The 14,998-nt window shown below is 53.8% G+C and overlaps 1 protein-coding gene across 4 annotated transcripts in view; it reads right to left on the bottom strand.

Moving 5' to 3' along the window:
- Nucleotides 1-14,998, bottom strand: part of ARMC9 (armadillo repeat containing 9) — a 197,925-nt gene that overhangs the window by 12,203 nt on the left and 170,724 nt on the right. For 2 of the 4 annotated variants that reach the window (XM_019022755.4, XM_031008791.3), the window contains exons 24-25: nucleotides 13,606-13,778; nucleotides 6,891-12,214 (exon numbers count right to left, since the gene is read on the bottom strand). In XM_019022755.4, coding sequence (XP_018878300.1) covers nucleotides 12,192-12,214; nucleotides 13,606-13,778 — 196 coding nt within the window. In that variant the 3' untranslated portion in view covers nucleotides 6,891-12,191. Of the gene's footprint in view, nucleotides 1-6,890; nucleotides 12,215-13,605; nucleotides 13,779-14,998 lie in introns of those variants that run through there. The other 2 variants (XM_063695277.1, XM_063695276.1) reach the window with 2 other exon arrangements.

Below are 14,998 nucleotides of genomic sequence, written 5' to 3'. Positions count from 1 at the left end.
CCAAGATTCTGGAGAGTGGAACTGGGATCTATCCTTAACATGGGAGGGTGACATCAGGAGTGGGGGTGGCTGCTGATGGTAGATGTTGGAGAACCAACAGAGCAGAAGAGAAAAGCTCAGTGCTGGGTTTGCTGCTGTAAGAGCAGAAGGCCGCTGTAACAGGGACTCAGGGCTTCTGGTGACAGGCCTTGGTGAGAGAACTGGAGCCTGACTCACAGGTGACAGGCGTCAGCTTTTGCTGTGTCTCCATCACTTTGGAAGGCTATGAGGTTTGATGCCACGTCTGTCTGGCTTAGGGGACCTGCTTTGCTGTCTGACCCCTGAGACCAGCCAGAGAGTGGGTGAGGGCAGAGGGGCAGGGCCAGTGCGGCGTGCTGCAGGGTCCTGGGCCTGGAGACAGTGCTGCGAGGCCAGAGCCCCTAGGTGGGGCGTGAAGCCCAGTCAAAGCATTGCAGTGCCTGCCTGTCCCCACCCACGGCCACTGGTCATGGAGCCTCACAGTCCAGCAGTAAACTTTTCATTAGCCAAACCACTGTGTGGGAAAGAACTGTGGTGTATTTCACCCCTGGGCCAGATTGAGTTTCTGAGTTTTATTTAACTACAATTATGACCGTGAACTTTTCAGTCCAGTTTGCTGGGCCCACTGCTGCCTGTGCCTGATGGAGACCTTAAAATCCTCAGCACGAACCTTGGGCCCCATGGCCGAGGCTGTGGCCCAGGTATCATCCACCAAAAGAGCCCAGAGCTGAGTCTGGACCTCAAGCCGGGCACTGCCACTGTCACCATCTGTCCCACCTTTAATCTCTGTGCTGAATTCCTTAATCACAGGCCACATCGTCCCCTCTTTTGTCCCTTCATCATCTTACATTTATACACGACACCAAGAGAACCCTCACGATTTTGAAATAAAAGTGAAGGTGGAAACTTGTTTTCCTGAGTGGAGCAGAGAGTGGAAGATGGAGTGGAGAAGAGTGGAGGAGACAGTGAAGGAGGGAGTGGAGGATGGAGTGGAGGAGAGAGTGGAGGATGGAGTAAAGGAGGGAGTGGAGGATGGAGTAAAGGAGGGAGTGGAGGATGGAGTGGAAGATGGAGTGGAGGAGAGAGTGAAGGAGGGAGTAGAGGAGACAGTGGAGAATGGAGTGGAGGAGGGTGTGAAGGATGGAGTGGAGGAGGGAGTGGAGGAGGGAGTGCAGGAGGGAGTAGAGGAGACAGTGAAGTATGGAGTGGAGGAGAGAGTGGAGGAGGGAGTGGAGGATGGAGTGGAGGAGGGAGTGGAGGAGGGAGTGGAGGAGACAGTGGAGGATGGAGTGGAGGAGGGAGTGGAAGATGGAGTGGAGGAGGCAGTGGAGGAGGATGTGGAGGATGGAGTGCAGGAGGTAGTGGAGGATGGAGTAGAGGAGGCAGTGGAGGAGGAAGTGGGGGATGGAGTGGAGGAGACAGTGGAGAATGGAGTGGAGGAGACAGTGGAGAATGGAGTGGAAGAGAGAGTGGAGGAGGGAGTGGAGGAGACAGTGGGGGATGGAGTGCAGGAGACAGTGGAGAATGGAGTGGAGGAGAGAGTGGAGGATGGAGTGGAGGAGAGAGTGGAGGATGGAGTGGAGGAGAGAGTGGAGGATGGAGTGGAGGAGACAGTGGATGATGGAGTGGAGGAGAGAGTGGAGAAGGGAGTGGAGGATGGAGTGGAGGAGACAGTGGAGGATGGAGTGGAGGAGGGAGTGGAGGAGACAGTGGAGGAGAGAGTAGAGGAGACAGTGGAGGAGGGAGTGGAGGAGGAAGTGGAAGAGACAGTGGAGGAGGAAGTGGAGGAGACAGTGGAGGAGGGATTAGATGAGACAGTGGAGGATGGAGTGGAGGACGTAGTGAAGGAGGGAGTGGAGGATGGAGTGGAGGAGGGAGTGGAGGAGGGAGTGGAGGAGGGAGTGGAGGAGACAGTGGAGGATGGAATGGAGGAGGCAGTGAAGGAGGATGTGGAGGATGGAGTGCAGGAGGCAGTGGAGGATGGAGTAGAGGAGGCAGTGGAGGAGGGAGTGGAGGATGGAGTGGAGGAGACAGTGGAGGATGGAATGGAGGAGGCAGTGAAGGAGGATGTGGAGGATGGAGTGCAGGAGGTAGTGGAGGATGGAGTAGAGGAGGCAGTGGAGGAGGAAGTGGGGGATGGAGTGGAGGAGACAGTGGAGAATGGAGTGGAAGAGAGAGTGGAGGAGGGAGTGGAGGAGACAGTGGGGGATGGAGTGCAGGAGACAGTGGAGAATGGAGTGGAGGAGAGAGTGGAGGATGGAGTGGAGGAGAGAGTGGAGGATGGAGTGGAGGAGAGAGTGGAGGATGGAGTGGAGGAGACAGTGGATGATGGAGTGGAGGAGAGAGTGGAGAAGGGAGTGGAGGATGGAGTGGAGGAGACAGTGGAGGATGGAGTGGAGGAGGGAGTGGAGGAGACAGTGGAGGAGAGAGTAGAGGAGACAGTGGAGGAGGGAGTGGAGGAGGAAGTGGAAGAGACAGTGGAGGAGGAAGTGGAGGAGACAGTGGAGGAGGGATTAGATGAGACAGTGGAGGATGGAGTGGAGGACGTAGTGAAGGAGGGAGTGGAGGATGGAGTGGAGGAGGGAGTGGAGGAGGGAGTGGAGGAGGGAGTGGAGGATGGGGTTCAGGATGGAGGATGGAGTGGAGGATTGAGTGGAGGAGACAGTAGAGGATGGAGTGGAGCAGGAGTGGAGGAGGGAGTGGAGGAGGGAGTGGAGAGGACGATGGAGTGGAGGAAACAGTGGAGGATGTAGTGGAGGAAGGAGTGGAGGAGGACGTGGAGGATGGAGTGGAGGAGAGATGGAGGATGGAGTGGAGCCTGGAGTGGTTTTGAACTCAAAGAAAGAGGAGTTTGCTCCTAAGCAAACCGAAGGGGCCCAGCCAAATGCTGATTTCCCTGGAAGCACCCGAGCCCTGGGCATCCATCGGCACCTCCCGATGGAAGGGTAAAGGGCCTGTGGAGCGTTGGAGGTGGTTTCACAGTTAAAAATTTAAGGACCGGAGTTACACTGGGCTTGAAGGTGGGTTTTGAAGGAAGATGGGAGCAATGTGGCACACAAAACTCAAGCAGCAATCCCAAGTCTGAGTGACCAGGGTCAGTGTTTAGGTTATAAACCTTTGGATTGCTAGCGACACCCAACCTGAAATATCTTTTTTATTTTAAAGGCAGGGATTTATCGGCTCAGATAAGCTGAGCAGGGCCGGGTATTGCTGGAAACAACCAGATTCCACCGGGCGATCTGCCCCTCTGCCTCTTCCGGAATAGCGGCTCTCTCTCTCCTCCTGTACCATGGCTTCCTCCAGAGATGGAGGCCCAGCCACCGGCAGCTCTCATCTCAGCTTTGTCTTTGAAAGGGAAAGTGGGGGGTCCCATCTGCTCCCGACCAGGGCAGTCGGGCAGTTCCCATGTGGACCACATGGCGAGAGTGGGGAGGGGAGGCCTCCGCCTGGAGGGAGGCCTGCTCAACCCTCACCCTGGCCGGGCAGCGCCGCAGCTGCTGATGGCTCTGGGATCCCAGGCCACACCAGAGGACCCCCACGGACGGGCTCAGCAGAGCACCAGGACGCCCTGAAGCCCAAGTTCCAGGTGTTGTGTGATGCCACTCCCCGCCCATCCTCTCCACATCACGGCCTCGGCCTTGGTGGCCTCTGGAAGCGCCATTGTTGATCGTGGCCCCCCTTACTGGCTCTAGTCGGCCTGACTCATGAACCGATTCTCCTTGAGATCTTTGTATTGACAATGGCCACTCCCTCCATTCTTCCTCTCAGCCACGGGAACAACAAACATCCAGTTGCCTGGGCCTCGGCCTCACCCCAGAGGATGGCCTCACCCTGCCTGACTCTGCTTCCTTTCCTAGGATGGGGGTTATTGGTCCTGGGGTCTCCTAGTACCCCAGCAACCTTGCCCACTCATGTGCACTCATGCGGCACAGCAATAGCCGTGAGTCAGAGAGCGAGGTCTCCTCCCTGTCACTATTTCCAGGGTCTCTGGGGGAGGGGGGTTTCACAAAATCTGAAACTTCTCTCCTCTTTGGCCTGGTTTTTGCATTTTTCCACCTGACCACTATTTCATGCCCTTTTTGGAGTCTTGGCTGCTGCTGGGGTCTCCCAGGGATGCTGATTCCCCGTCCCTGCCTCCCTCCCCCTCCCCCAGCCTCCCCTGTCTCTGCGGCAGCCTCCTGGGCCTTGTCCAGGGTGCTCAGCGCACAGCAGCCGCCTCCTTGCTGGTTTGCCACACAGCCCCAGGGTAGTCATCCCAACAGGGCCCAGGTGGGATGCCCGAGGCCAGGGAGGGCCATTGGCCTATCCTCAGACCCTGGGGCCAAGGGCCTCCCTGGAGGCTGTGCACACATTCTTTTTTCTCTCTGTCGCCTGGGCTGGGGTGCAGTGGCACAATCTCGGCTCACTGCAACCTCCACTTCCTGGGTTCAAGCAATTCTCCTGCCTCAAGCCTCCTAAGTAGCTGGGATTACAGGCACACGCCACCATGCCCAGCTAATTTTTGTATTTTTGATAGAGACAGGGTTTCACCATGTTGGCCAGGCTGGTCTTGAATTCCTGACCTCGTGATCCGCCCACCTCGGCCTCCCAAAGTGCTGGGATTACAGGCATGAGCCACCGTGCCCGGCCAGCTGTGCATACATTCTAATCATGCTGTTCCCCTTTGAGGCCCTGAAAGACTGGCCTTCGGCTGGGCTTGGTGGAACGTGCTTTAATTCCAGCACTTTGGGAGGCCTCACAGGAGGATCAATTAAGGATAGCCTGGGCAACATAGCAAGACTGTCTCAAAAAAAAAAAAAAAGACTGATGTTTGGCTGGGAATGGCAATGGTAATGGCGTCCCAACTTCAGGCCCCAGCCCTTCAGCCCCACTCTTCTTGCCTTTGGCTGAGGTACTTTATTCAGCCTCTACCCCACCTTCCTTCAGTAAACCCAGGGTCCCTGGTCCTGCCCCTCAGGGCCTATAAGCCACTGGGACCCTCTGCCTGGCTTCTCCCTTGAAGACGGTGCTGCCTGAGTTGAGGCCTGACTTGGCATAACTTGGAAACTTGCTGGTCAGAGGGCGGCACCCTGTACGCCCCTCCCTTCCAGCCTGGTCAGTGCTCCCTACTCCAGGCTGTTTGAGACCCAGGCCACACTATCATGTGTCCAGTGAACTCTTCCCCCACCCCAGGAACTGGTGACTCATCACTGAGGACTTGTGACAAAGAGCAGCTCCACACCTGTGCACACTTGGGGCAGGCGTGTTTCCAGAGGCCCAGAGGGACAGTGAGAGTGTGAGCAGCAACACTGTGCCAAGCAGGAAGGTGTCCAAGTGACACCCAGGGCAACTGGAAGAAGCCCTCGGTGATCACAGAAATGGGGAGAGGCTCTGAGCCAGATGCTGGAAGGTGAGCTGACATAAGTGCTTTGGGCCAGTGCGATCCCTGAGGACCTGTAGAAAGAGATTTGGGCAGAGTCAGCCGCTACCTCTCCATCGCGCATGCCACACCCTTGGCTTTGCCGTTTCAGGGACGCACACTGCCTTGCTTCCTCTAACTCTCCCTGACATAGTTCCTGGTCCACCCAACATCCTGCCTGAGGCTGCACCGTCTTGCACGGCTTCTGCCAGTGGTGTGCTGGTAAACATTTAATAACCGGCTCTTGGGGGTGGGGGCTAAAGCTCTGGTTTGTGGTGCTTGCCAATTTCTGTGGTGTAAATACGCCCACCATGGCCAGTTTCAAGCTACCAAAATGATGTCACTGAACACAGAGCTGGGAAGAGATGTCCAGCAGCCTTTGTTAATTCTGTCATATTTCCACCACACAGATGCAACAGATGTGAATAACCTCCAGGACTGAGGACAGTGGATGCAGGAAAATCCTTAGGAAAGGATGTTTTGAGTATTTATTCCCTTTGTTTTTAATAGAATTTATTTTACTGTAAGTTTATATAACTTAAGTTTTGGTAATGGCTATGTTTAAAAGCAGCTCATAGAATTCCCCCAAACTGGGCCGGGCGCAGTGGCTTATGCCTGTAATCCCAGCACTTTGGAAGGCCGAGGTGGGCAGATTACCTGAGGTCAGGAGTTCGAGATCAGCCTGACGAACATGGTGAAACCTCATCTCTCCTAAAAATCCAAAAATTAGCCAGGCATGGTGGCACCTGCCTGTAATCCCAGCTACTTGGGAGCCTGAGGCAGGAGAATTGCTTGAACCTGGGAGGCAGAGCTAGCAGTGAGCCGAGATCGCACCATTGCACTCCAGCGTGGGCAACAGAGGGAGACTCCGTCTCAAAAAAAAAAAAAAAAAAAGAATTCCCCCCAAACTTAGTAATCAGCTCTGTGAGCTGTCCCAAGCTGGCCACACACCACTGCCTCCTGCCCAGGGGCCAGAGGAGAGCCTGGTGGACTCCTTGCTCCTCAGCACCCCTCAAGATCACAACTTTGAGGCCTTTGCTCCAGCCTCCCTTCTTAGAGCTCATGCCACCACTTCCCTGTCTTCTCTGGGTCTCCCTTCTGACCTCAATGCCTTTGGCATCCAGCTTACCGCCTCGACGGGCACTGGTGCAGGCTGATCTCTGGCCAGTGCTCTAAGGAAACTGCTCTCAAGCTGGCCTTAGCCTGTTATCTTCTTCCCCACCTCCTCTACAGCCTGACCATGGTGACCGCCCTCCATCCCCTGCTTTCCTCCCTGCGTTCCAGAGCTTGCATCCTTAGTCCTCCCCCTGCACTCTCAGTCCTCCTCCCTGCATCCCTAGTCCTCCTCCTCCTCCTTCCTTGAAACTCCTGCACCTGCCTATCCGGGAACCTGCCCCAGTAATCACATAGGTTCTTTTCTATTTTTCCTAAGCGTTGGCCAGCTTGAGAAATAAAGGGACAGAGTACAAAAGAGAGAAATTGTAAAGCTGGGTGTCCGGGGGAGACATCACACGTTGGTAGGATCCGTGATGCCCCACAAGCCACAAAAACCAGCAAGTTTTTATTAGGGATTTTCAAAAGGGGAGGGAGTGTGCGAATAGGTGTGGGTGACAGACATCAAGTACTTAACAGGGTAATAGAATATCACAAGGCAAGTGGAGGCAGGGCGAGATCACAGGACCACAGGACCAAGGCAAAATTAAAATTGCTAATGAAGTTTCGGGCACCATTGTCATTGATAACATCTTATCAGGAGACAGGGTTTGAGAGCAACCGGTCTGACCAAAATTTATTAGGTGGGAATTTCCTCTTCCTAATAAGCCTGGGAGCGCTATGGGAGACTGGAGTTTATTTCATCTCTGCAGCCTCAACCATAAGAGACGACCATGCCCCCGGGGGAGGGGGGCCAGTTCAGAGACCCACCCCCAGGTGTGCATTCTCTTTCTCAGGGATGTTCCATGCTGAGAAAAAGAATTCAGCCATATTTCTCCCATTTGCTTTTGAAAGAAGAGAAATATGGCTCTGTTCCACCCAGCTCACCGGTGGTCAGAGTTTAAGGTTATCTCTCTTATTCCCTGAACAATTGCTGTTATCCTGTTCTTTTTTCAAGGTGCTCAGATTTCACATTGCTCAAACACACATGCTGTACAATTTGTGCAGTTAATGCAATTATTACAGGGTCCTGAGGCAACATACATCCCCCTCGGCTGACAGGATTAAGAGATTAAAGTAAAGACAGGCATAGGAAATCACAAGTGTATTGATTGGGGAAGTGATAAGTGTCCATGAAATATTCACAACTTATGTTTAGAGACTGTAGTAAAGACAGGCATAAGAAATTACAAAAGTATTAATTTGGGGGCACTAATAAATGTCCATAAAATCATCACAATCCACGTTCTTCTGTCATGGCTTCAGCCAGTCCCTCCGTTTGGGGTCCCTGACTTCCCACAACACCTGCTGTCTTCTTTCTCACCTCCGGGTTCTGTCCCCAGTTTCCTATTTCTCTAGTCCCCCTTCTGAGATCCCATCCACCCCCAGGCTTTAGTAGACACCTTAAGGAGATGACTCTGGATAGGGCTCTGTAGGCCTGACTTTTTGCTAATTTTGCAACCATTTCCTAGAAACCTGCCTGATGTTTCAACCTGGGGCTGGTGCTCCGGCCTGGACCGTGCCATCCGAAAAGGCCAGAAATTCTCCCTAGAAGATGGATGGCAACTTGAAAGCCAGTGGGACCGTGTCTCCACATCTGACACACTGCAGCCCCAAAGAATATATTTGTTCAATTGAATCTAAATGGAGAGGGTATACCACAATGGAAAAACAGCCCTAAAAGATTTCGTTCTGCAAAGTTCTGAACAGCATCTATGTGGTAGCTTGCAGCAGTATTGCCCCTGGTTCATTCGGGGTCCCTGTATCCACATCCTTTCACACAGACTTGGGCCTTGGCCATGTGGTCTGCTTTGGACAATGGGAGAATAGTGAACGTGATATAAGACTTGGGCTTGATTTCTCTAACGGCCATGGGAGCCCCGAGGCCACCATGTGAACAAGCCTAAGCCGGAGGAGAACCAAGGGCTCAGCCAACAGCCAACTACCAGACATGAGTAAAGCCCCTGACTGCCCTCTGACCATAACACATAGTTGAGTTCAGCCAAGCCCAGCAGAAGAATCGCCTGTCTGTGCCCAGCCCCCATCACTGATCCAAATCATTATAAAGCTAATAAATTTGTTGGTTTAAGCCACTAAGTTTCAGAGGTAGTTTGTTAATATGCAAAAGCTAACCTAATCACTTCTTAGAACAGCACACCCCAAATAATATCTGGAGAGATAAAGCTAGGCAAACAGGCACACCACCAGCCACAGGCTGTGCTATTAGGCACTGTGGGAGGGACAGGGGGATCCCCCAGATTCTAGGCCAGGAGAGAGGGGTGAGGTATTCACCTTGCATACAAAATTTAAAGCGCTACCCCAAAACTCAGTAATGAAGACACATGATGTAATATTTTAATGTAATATTTAAAAAAAATCAAATTGGTATCTCTGGTCCACGTCCCAGCTGCCTATTTTGTAAATACAGTTTTATTAAAACTGGGGCTGGGATTAGGGTTAGACAAGCCAGGTGGGGTCATCCAAGTACAGGGCCAGACTTGTTTTTATTAAAAAGTTTGATATTTTATCACAGATTTCTTTTCTTTTCCTTTCCTTTCTTTTCTTTTTTTTTTTTTTCATGAACCTTATTTGTTCAACTATTTTATTTTTATTTTTATTTTACTATTTTTTTTTTTAGCTCTTTTGATTTGGGCCAAATCTTTCCTCACCTATTGACTAATCGCTGGCATCTAACTGGATCTCAAACCTCCACCTGCCTATTAAAGTCCCCAGCACAGGTCCTAATTTAAGCTCTTGCCAGACAGTTTCACCTTGCTGTGAATGCAGAAATGAGATCTAGTCCCACTCAGAAGAAACCAGAAGATGCGAGGTAACCAGAGGGGCGGCTCAGCCTCCAGAGCAGAGGAGCCATAATCTACCTGGGGCCTTACCATTTTCCAGAAGGTCCAAAGTTCCCTCTCTGTGGCTTCCCTTGGTAGTTTTCAAGGGCAAACCTTAGGCGCCATCTGCTTGGATCTCCATCTGGAGATCTGGCCTTTAAACAGGTTTACTTGTGTTTTAGATTCTTTCCCCTTAGACTGGGGTCATACCCATCCTCAGCAAGCTCGTTGGAGCTGGTAGATAGTTGGAATATTTGTGAATAAGTTGTTGGTATTTTACAAAGTATATTTCTAGCTGTCAGCCTTGGAATGCAGAGGCGTGAGCCCAGGAGTGTACTCTCCCAGGGTGTGGTGCAGAGGCCTGGGTGATATTTTCAGCACTTTCCTGGAAGAACCACACATACCCCACCTGGTAATCTCAATGTATTTTTTTTTTTGACGGAGTCTCTGTCGCCCAGGCTGGAGTGCAGGGGCGTGATCTTGGCTCACTGCATCCTCCATCTCCCGGGTTCAAGCGATTCTTGTGCTTCAGCCTCCTTGAGTAGCTGAGATTACAGGCACCCACCACCACGTCCAGCTAATTTTTTGTATTTTAGTAGAGACGGGGTTTCGCCATGTTGGCCAGGCTGGTCTCGAACTCCTGGAGGCCTCAAGTGATCCGTCCGCCTCGGCCTCCCAAAGCACTGGGATTGCAGGTGTGAGCCACCGTGCCCGGCCTCATCTCAGTGTATTCTGACCCTAAGTTGGATACTCCCCACTTCTCTAAAAGACTATCTTTTCTCCTCAAACGATCAGACATCTACAGATCAGACTTCAGCTCTTTGGTAGGCTTGAGGGAAAAGTAGTGGTTGACTTCATGCGAGGGAGACACTGACCTGACCCCGATGATTCTCCCACCCCCCTGGACTTCTGCTGCTCCCACACCAAGGGCGGGAAAGGCTGTGCCAGCCAGTGGCATCTGAGGAATCCGTAGGGGAGTGGACTTCTTGTGGGGAGCAATAGATTTTTCCATTCCACTCCTTTGCTGTTTGTCTGCAACCACTCTACACCTTTTCGAAGTCTCACCACGGAGGAGCTGCATTTCGCGGACCCTCTACTTTTCCTCTGTCTGCACCACTGACACCAGGGGCGAGCTTTGTGTTTGCTCCCGATGCCTCCAGGTCAAGTGAGGAGTTCAGAGAGGGCCTGGTGGCTGACAGGTCAGGACGGCAGCCTTCTTCCCTGAGCACAGAGTGGACACATTTCCAGAGAACCAAGAGGTGGCCACCAGGCCAGTCACATGACAGCGTCTAATGCGCCCAGCCTGGAGCCGCTGCCAAGAATTCACGAGATGAACCAGGGTCCCGGCCCTGGATGAACTTCTGGTCATCTCATGGGTAACCTGGTCTCCTGTTTACCTCCTCTGCCTGCGCTCCTGAGGAGTCAGGGGGCCGTGGAAAAATCCAGCGCTTAGCCTTTATTTACGACCATTGGGACCACGGAGATGTCCCCATTGAAGGGTTTCTGGGCAGATCAGGTGCCTGGGGGAGGGCACGCGACTTTTATCTGCTTTCCATTTCCCTTCATACACACACACACACACACACACACACACACACACACACACACACACACTACTAAATACTGATGGGTTTTATTTGATTTCAGAGGAGCTTGGGTAACATCCAGGACACCTGTGACTTGCTGGTCCTGAAGGCAAACATCCTTCCTCTGTCCTAAGACTGGATTCTGATGACAGCCCTGGTGAGGGGCATGCGCAGGCCTCCCCCGCAGGATGGGTCACTTTGCTGGTAGAGCTGTTTATGTTTATGGTCCCAGTGCAGGGAGGGAGGCAGAGGGCGCTCCCTGGTCACACTGGTGGCCTTTTTAAGGCCTTCAAAAAACGTGTGCAGAAGAGCAGACTTTGAAGAGGCTGGAACACACCATATTCTTTCTCAGAATTTTTTTTTTGGGATGGAGTCTCGCTCTGTCACCCAGGCTGGAGTGCAGTGGCGCGATCTTGGCTCACTGCAAGCTCCGCCTCCTGGGTTCACGCCATTCTCCTGCCTCAGCCTCCAGAGTAGCTGGGACTACAGGCGCCCACCACCATGCCCGGCTAATTTTTTTGTATTTTTTTAGTAGAGACGGGGTTTCACCATGTTAGCCAGGATGGTCTCGATCTCCTGACCTCGTGATCTGCCTGCCTCAGCCTTCCAAAGTGCTGGAATTACAGGCGTGAGCCACCGCACCTGGCCTTCTTTCTCAGATTTTAACATAGGAAGAAAACACCAACTTTGCTGCTGAGACGCAGGCTTGAGAATAAATGAGCTTCACCCTAAGTTCCTTCTGGGTCCTGGTAGTCAGTCCAAGTGAGGAGGGCTGGCTTCAGCAGCCTTGGAAAAGCCCTGCTCCAGGCTGGCCCCACACTGTTGCCCTGTTGGGGCCTGGAGGGCCAGGGCTGCAAATCCAGCACCTGCTGTTTCTGGGGCCAGAAGATCACCTGCGGGCAAAAGCCACCCCTCTCCTCTGTCTGTGAAGGGTGAGCAGGAAATTCCCCTCTCCAGGAGGGCAGTGCCAGGCTCTCCCCAGCCCTCCTTGGTGGCTCTGCCCCCGGGAGAAAGTGACCCGGCTGGCGGGGCTGCGATGGCCTTGCTCTGGTGCTGCCTGGAGAGCTGGCCTCCCCTCAGCTCCCAGAGTCTTGTGGACAACTGTCCCTTCACATCCATCACCGGCAGCTGCTGCCAGCTGAGAGCGGGAAGCTGGCTGGTCCTCCGGCAACGTGATGGGGACACCTGGGGACATCCTTACTTCCTGTGAGACTGGCTGCCTGGAGAGAAAAGCCAGAGCAAGATGCCAGTGCTGTGTGGTCTCCGCACAGAATCCCCTCTGTCCCACTCAGTCCCTCTTTCAGCAGGCTCAGAAGCGAGGGAACCTTCCCTCTCCCAGGTCACCTGTTCTGTGGCCTGGGCTCGACTGGCGGGGCCGGCTCTTTCCTCACAGGAAGCAGGCTGCTTGGTGCGGGTCACTCAGCCAGCTTTGCTGGCAACAGCTCACGTGTTTGTTGAGCCCACAGGACACACAACGCCCATGGCTGGCTGAGCCGCCCACTCTGCGGCCATGCTATGCTGCTAGATGTGGGGCCAGGCCAGCCACCAGCTGCTGGTGTCACTGTTGCTATGAACTGGGGATCCCTGCCCCAGTGGCACTTTCCTCCTGGCCGAGCCTCCCCTGGATTTGCTGCACCTCCTCTGCGCCTGACCTGGGCTGCGACTGGCTGGGCTGGGGTTTTGGGTGTGTTTCCCAGTGGGAAGCGGGAGGGGTCCCAACCTGGCTCCCCAGCCATGGCCATTACCCCCACTTCCAACCCAGCGTGTCCCCAGCTGACCAGAGCGCCCAGGGCCTGGCCAGGAAGGTAGTAGGGTGGGGCGGGCTGGGGGCGGCCACAGAAATGCGCATATCCTAAGCGGGACTCCTTTCGTCCTGCCTGGCCTTTTGTTCTGTCCTTTTGTTTTCCCTGTGTTTTGGTAAAGCCCTCTAGAAAGGTTCAGCTCAGTTGGGGCGTGGAGGTGGAGGGGCTATCAATTGGCAGAGGCTGGAAGGGGACAGAGAAAGACAGAGAAGTGGTCCTTACACTGAGCCTCAGGTGAGAGGGTGAGAGGGAGGCCCCAGGGAGAGAGTGGGGGCCCTTGGGCCCATCCCATCTTCAGGCCCTTCTGGCGGCCCCTCCATCCAGCCTGCGAGCAGACACCTGCTTCTGTTTGACCTGGGGGTGGCCTGACCAAGAGGCTGGGCCAGGCAGAGACACAGTGGCTGAACCAGGGGCTGGACCACCTCCCACCAGGGCAGGTCCGAATTTCAGGGCCAACCCCGGGGCAGCAGGGCCAGCTCAGGGCCAACTCTGTGAGTTCCACAGAGGGAAGTGGGGAGGGGCTTCTCTCTCAGTGACCTGCCTGGAGGTCTCACTCCTCAGCTTGAGTTTGAGTCACTGAGGCCAAAGGGAATTTAATAGGAAGGAAGATTCATGCAGAACCGGTCCCTGGAGGAAAGCAAGCCACCTGCTGGGGCCTGGTTGTGTGGGGAAGGGAAGCAGGCCTTCTGCCCTTCTGGCCTGGCCTGGTACACACAGGAGCACGGGGCCAAATATAGCAGCAAAATGCCCTTCCCTCCAGGTTGGCGGGTGGCCAGGCTCCCACGCCAGTGGGGCCCAGGCTGACTTACTCGGCAGGCCCCTTGTGGAGGACGCTGTGGAGCCGGGGCGGCTGGCCTGCTGGGGGCCACACGAAGAGAACAGAGGGGCCAGAACTGACGCCTTTGCCTTGGGTGGGTTCCAGTCCAGCATCTCTGGAGTGCAGGGGGCCCGGGGCTTGCAGGTGAAGGCTGATGCACATTCCCTAGAACAAAACGTGTAACCTGGAGTCCCAGCTACTACAGCATTAGAAACCACAGGAGGGGCCGGGTGTGGTGGCTCCCACCTGTAATCCCAGCACTCTGGGAGGCCAAGGTGGACAAATCACCTGAGGTCAGGAGTTAGAGACCAGCCTGGCCAACATGGTGAAGCCCCGTCACTACTAAAAATACAAAAATTAGCCGGGCGGGGTGGCGGGCACCTGTAATTTCAGCTCCTCAGGAGGCTGAGGCAGGAGAACCGCTTGAACCTGGGAGGAGGTTGCAGTGAGCCAAGACGGCACTGTTGCACTCCAGCCTGGGCGACAAGAGCAAAATTCTGCCTCAAAAAAAAAAAAAAAAAAAAAAGAAACTGGCTGAGCATGGTGGCTCACACCTGTAATCCAACACTTTGGGAGGCCGAAGCAGGCGGATCACCTGAGCTCAGGAGTTCGAGACAAGCCTGACCAATATGGTGAGACCCCCGTCTCTACTAAAAATACAAAAATTACCTGGGCATGGTGGCAGATGCCTGTAGTCCCAGCTAGTCAGGAGGCTGAGACAGGAGAATTGCTTGAACCTGGGAGGCAGAGGCTGCAGTGGGCCAAGATCACGCCACTGCACTCCAGCCTGGGTGACAGAGTGAGACTCCGTCTCAAAAAAAAAAAGAAAAAAAAGAAAAAAAAGAAACCACAGGAGGAAGGAGACGATGGGCATAAGGTGGGGAAATGCAGGCACCCATGGGCAAGAATCCCCATGCCATGGAGGCTTGGGTCCAGCCCCACCACTCTCCAGATGGTGACTGCACGGGAGTTCCCTGACACTTTGGGAGCCTCAGTTTCCCTGCCTGTAAAATGTCTAAGGAACAGCTGTGAGAATTCAGTGAGGTCATATCCTGGGCCCAGTTGTTAGCACTCCTTAGATGGAAGTATAGTTCTGGGAAGTAGGACTTGGGAGGAGACTGTGGGATTCTTTTGGTTTGATTTGTTTCTATATGCCTTTTTTTTACATTGATAATATATCACTTTAATAATTAGAAAAATAGGCCGGGCGCGGTGGCTCACGCCTGTAATCCCAGCACTTTGGGAGGCCAAGGCGGGCAGATCATGAGGTCAGGAGTTCGAGACCAGCCTAGCCAGCATGGTGAAACCCCATCTCTACTAAAAATACAAAAAATTAGCCGGGCATGGTGGCATGTGCCTGTAATCCCAGCTACTTGGGAGGCTAG

Source organism: Gorilla gorilla, chromosome 11 (assembly GCF_029281585.2).
Source record: "Gorilla gorilla gorilla isolate KB3781 chromosome 11, NHGRI_mGorGor1-v2.1_pri, whole genome shotgun sequence".
NCBI lineage: Eukaryota > Metazoa > Chordata > Mammalia > Primates > Hominidae > Gorilla > Gorilla gorilla.
The sequence above is the reverse complement of the archived record's forward strand: the minus strand, read 5'-3'. Positions and strand labels throughout refer to the sequence as shown.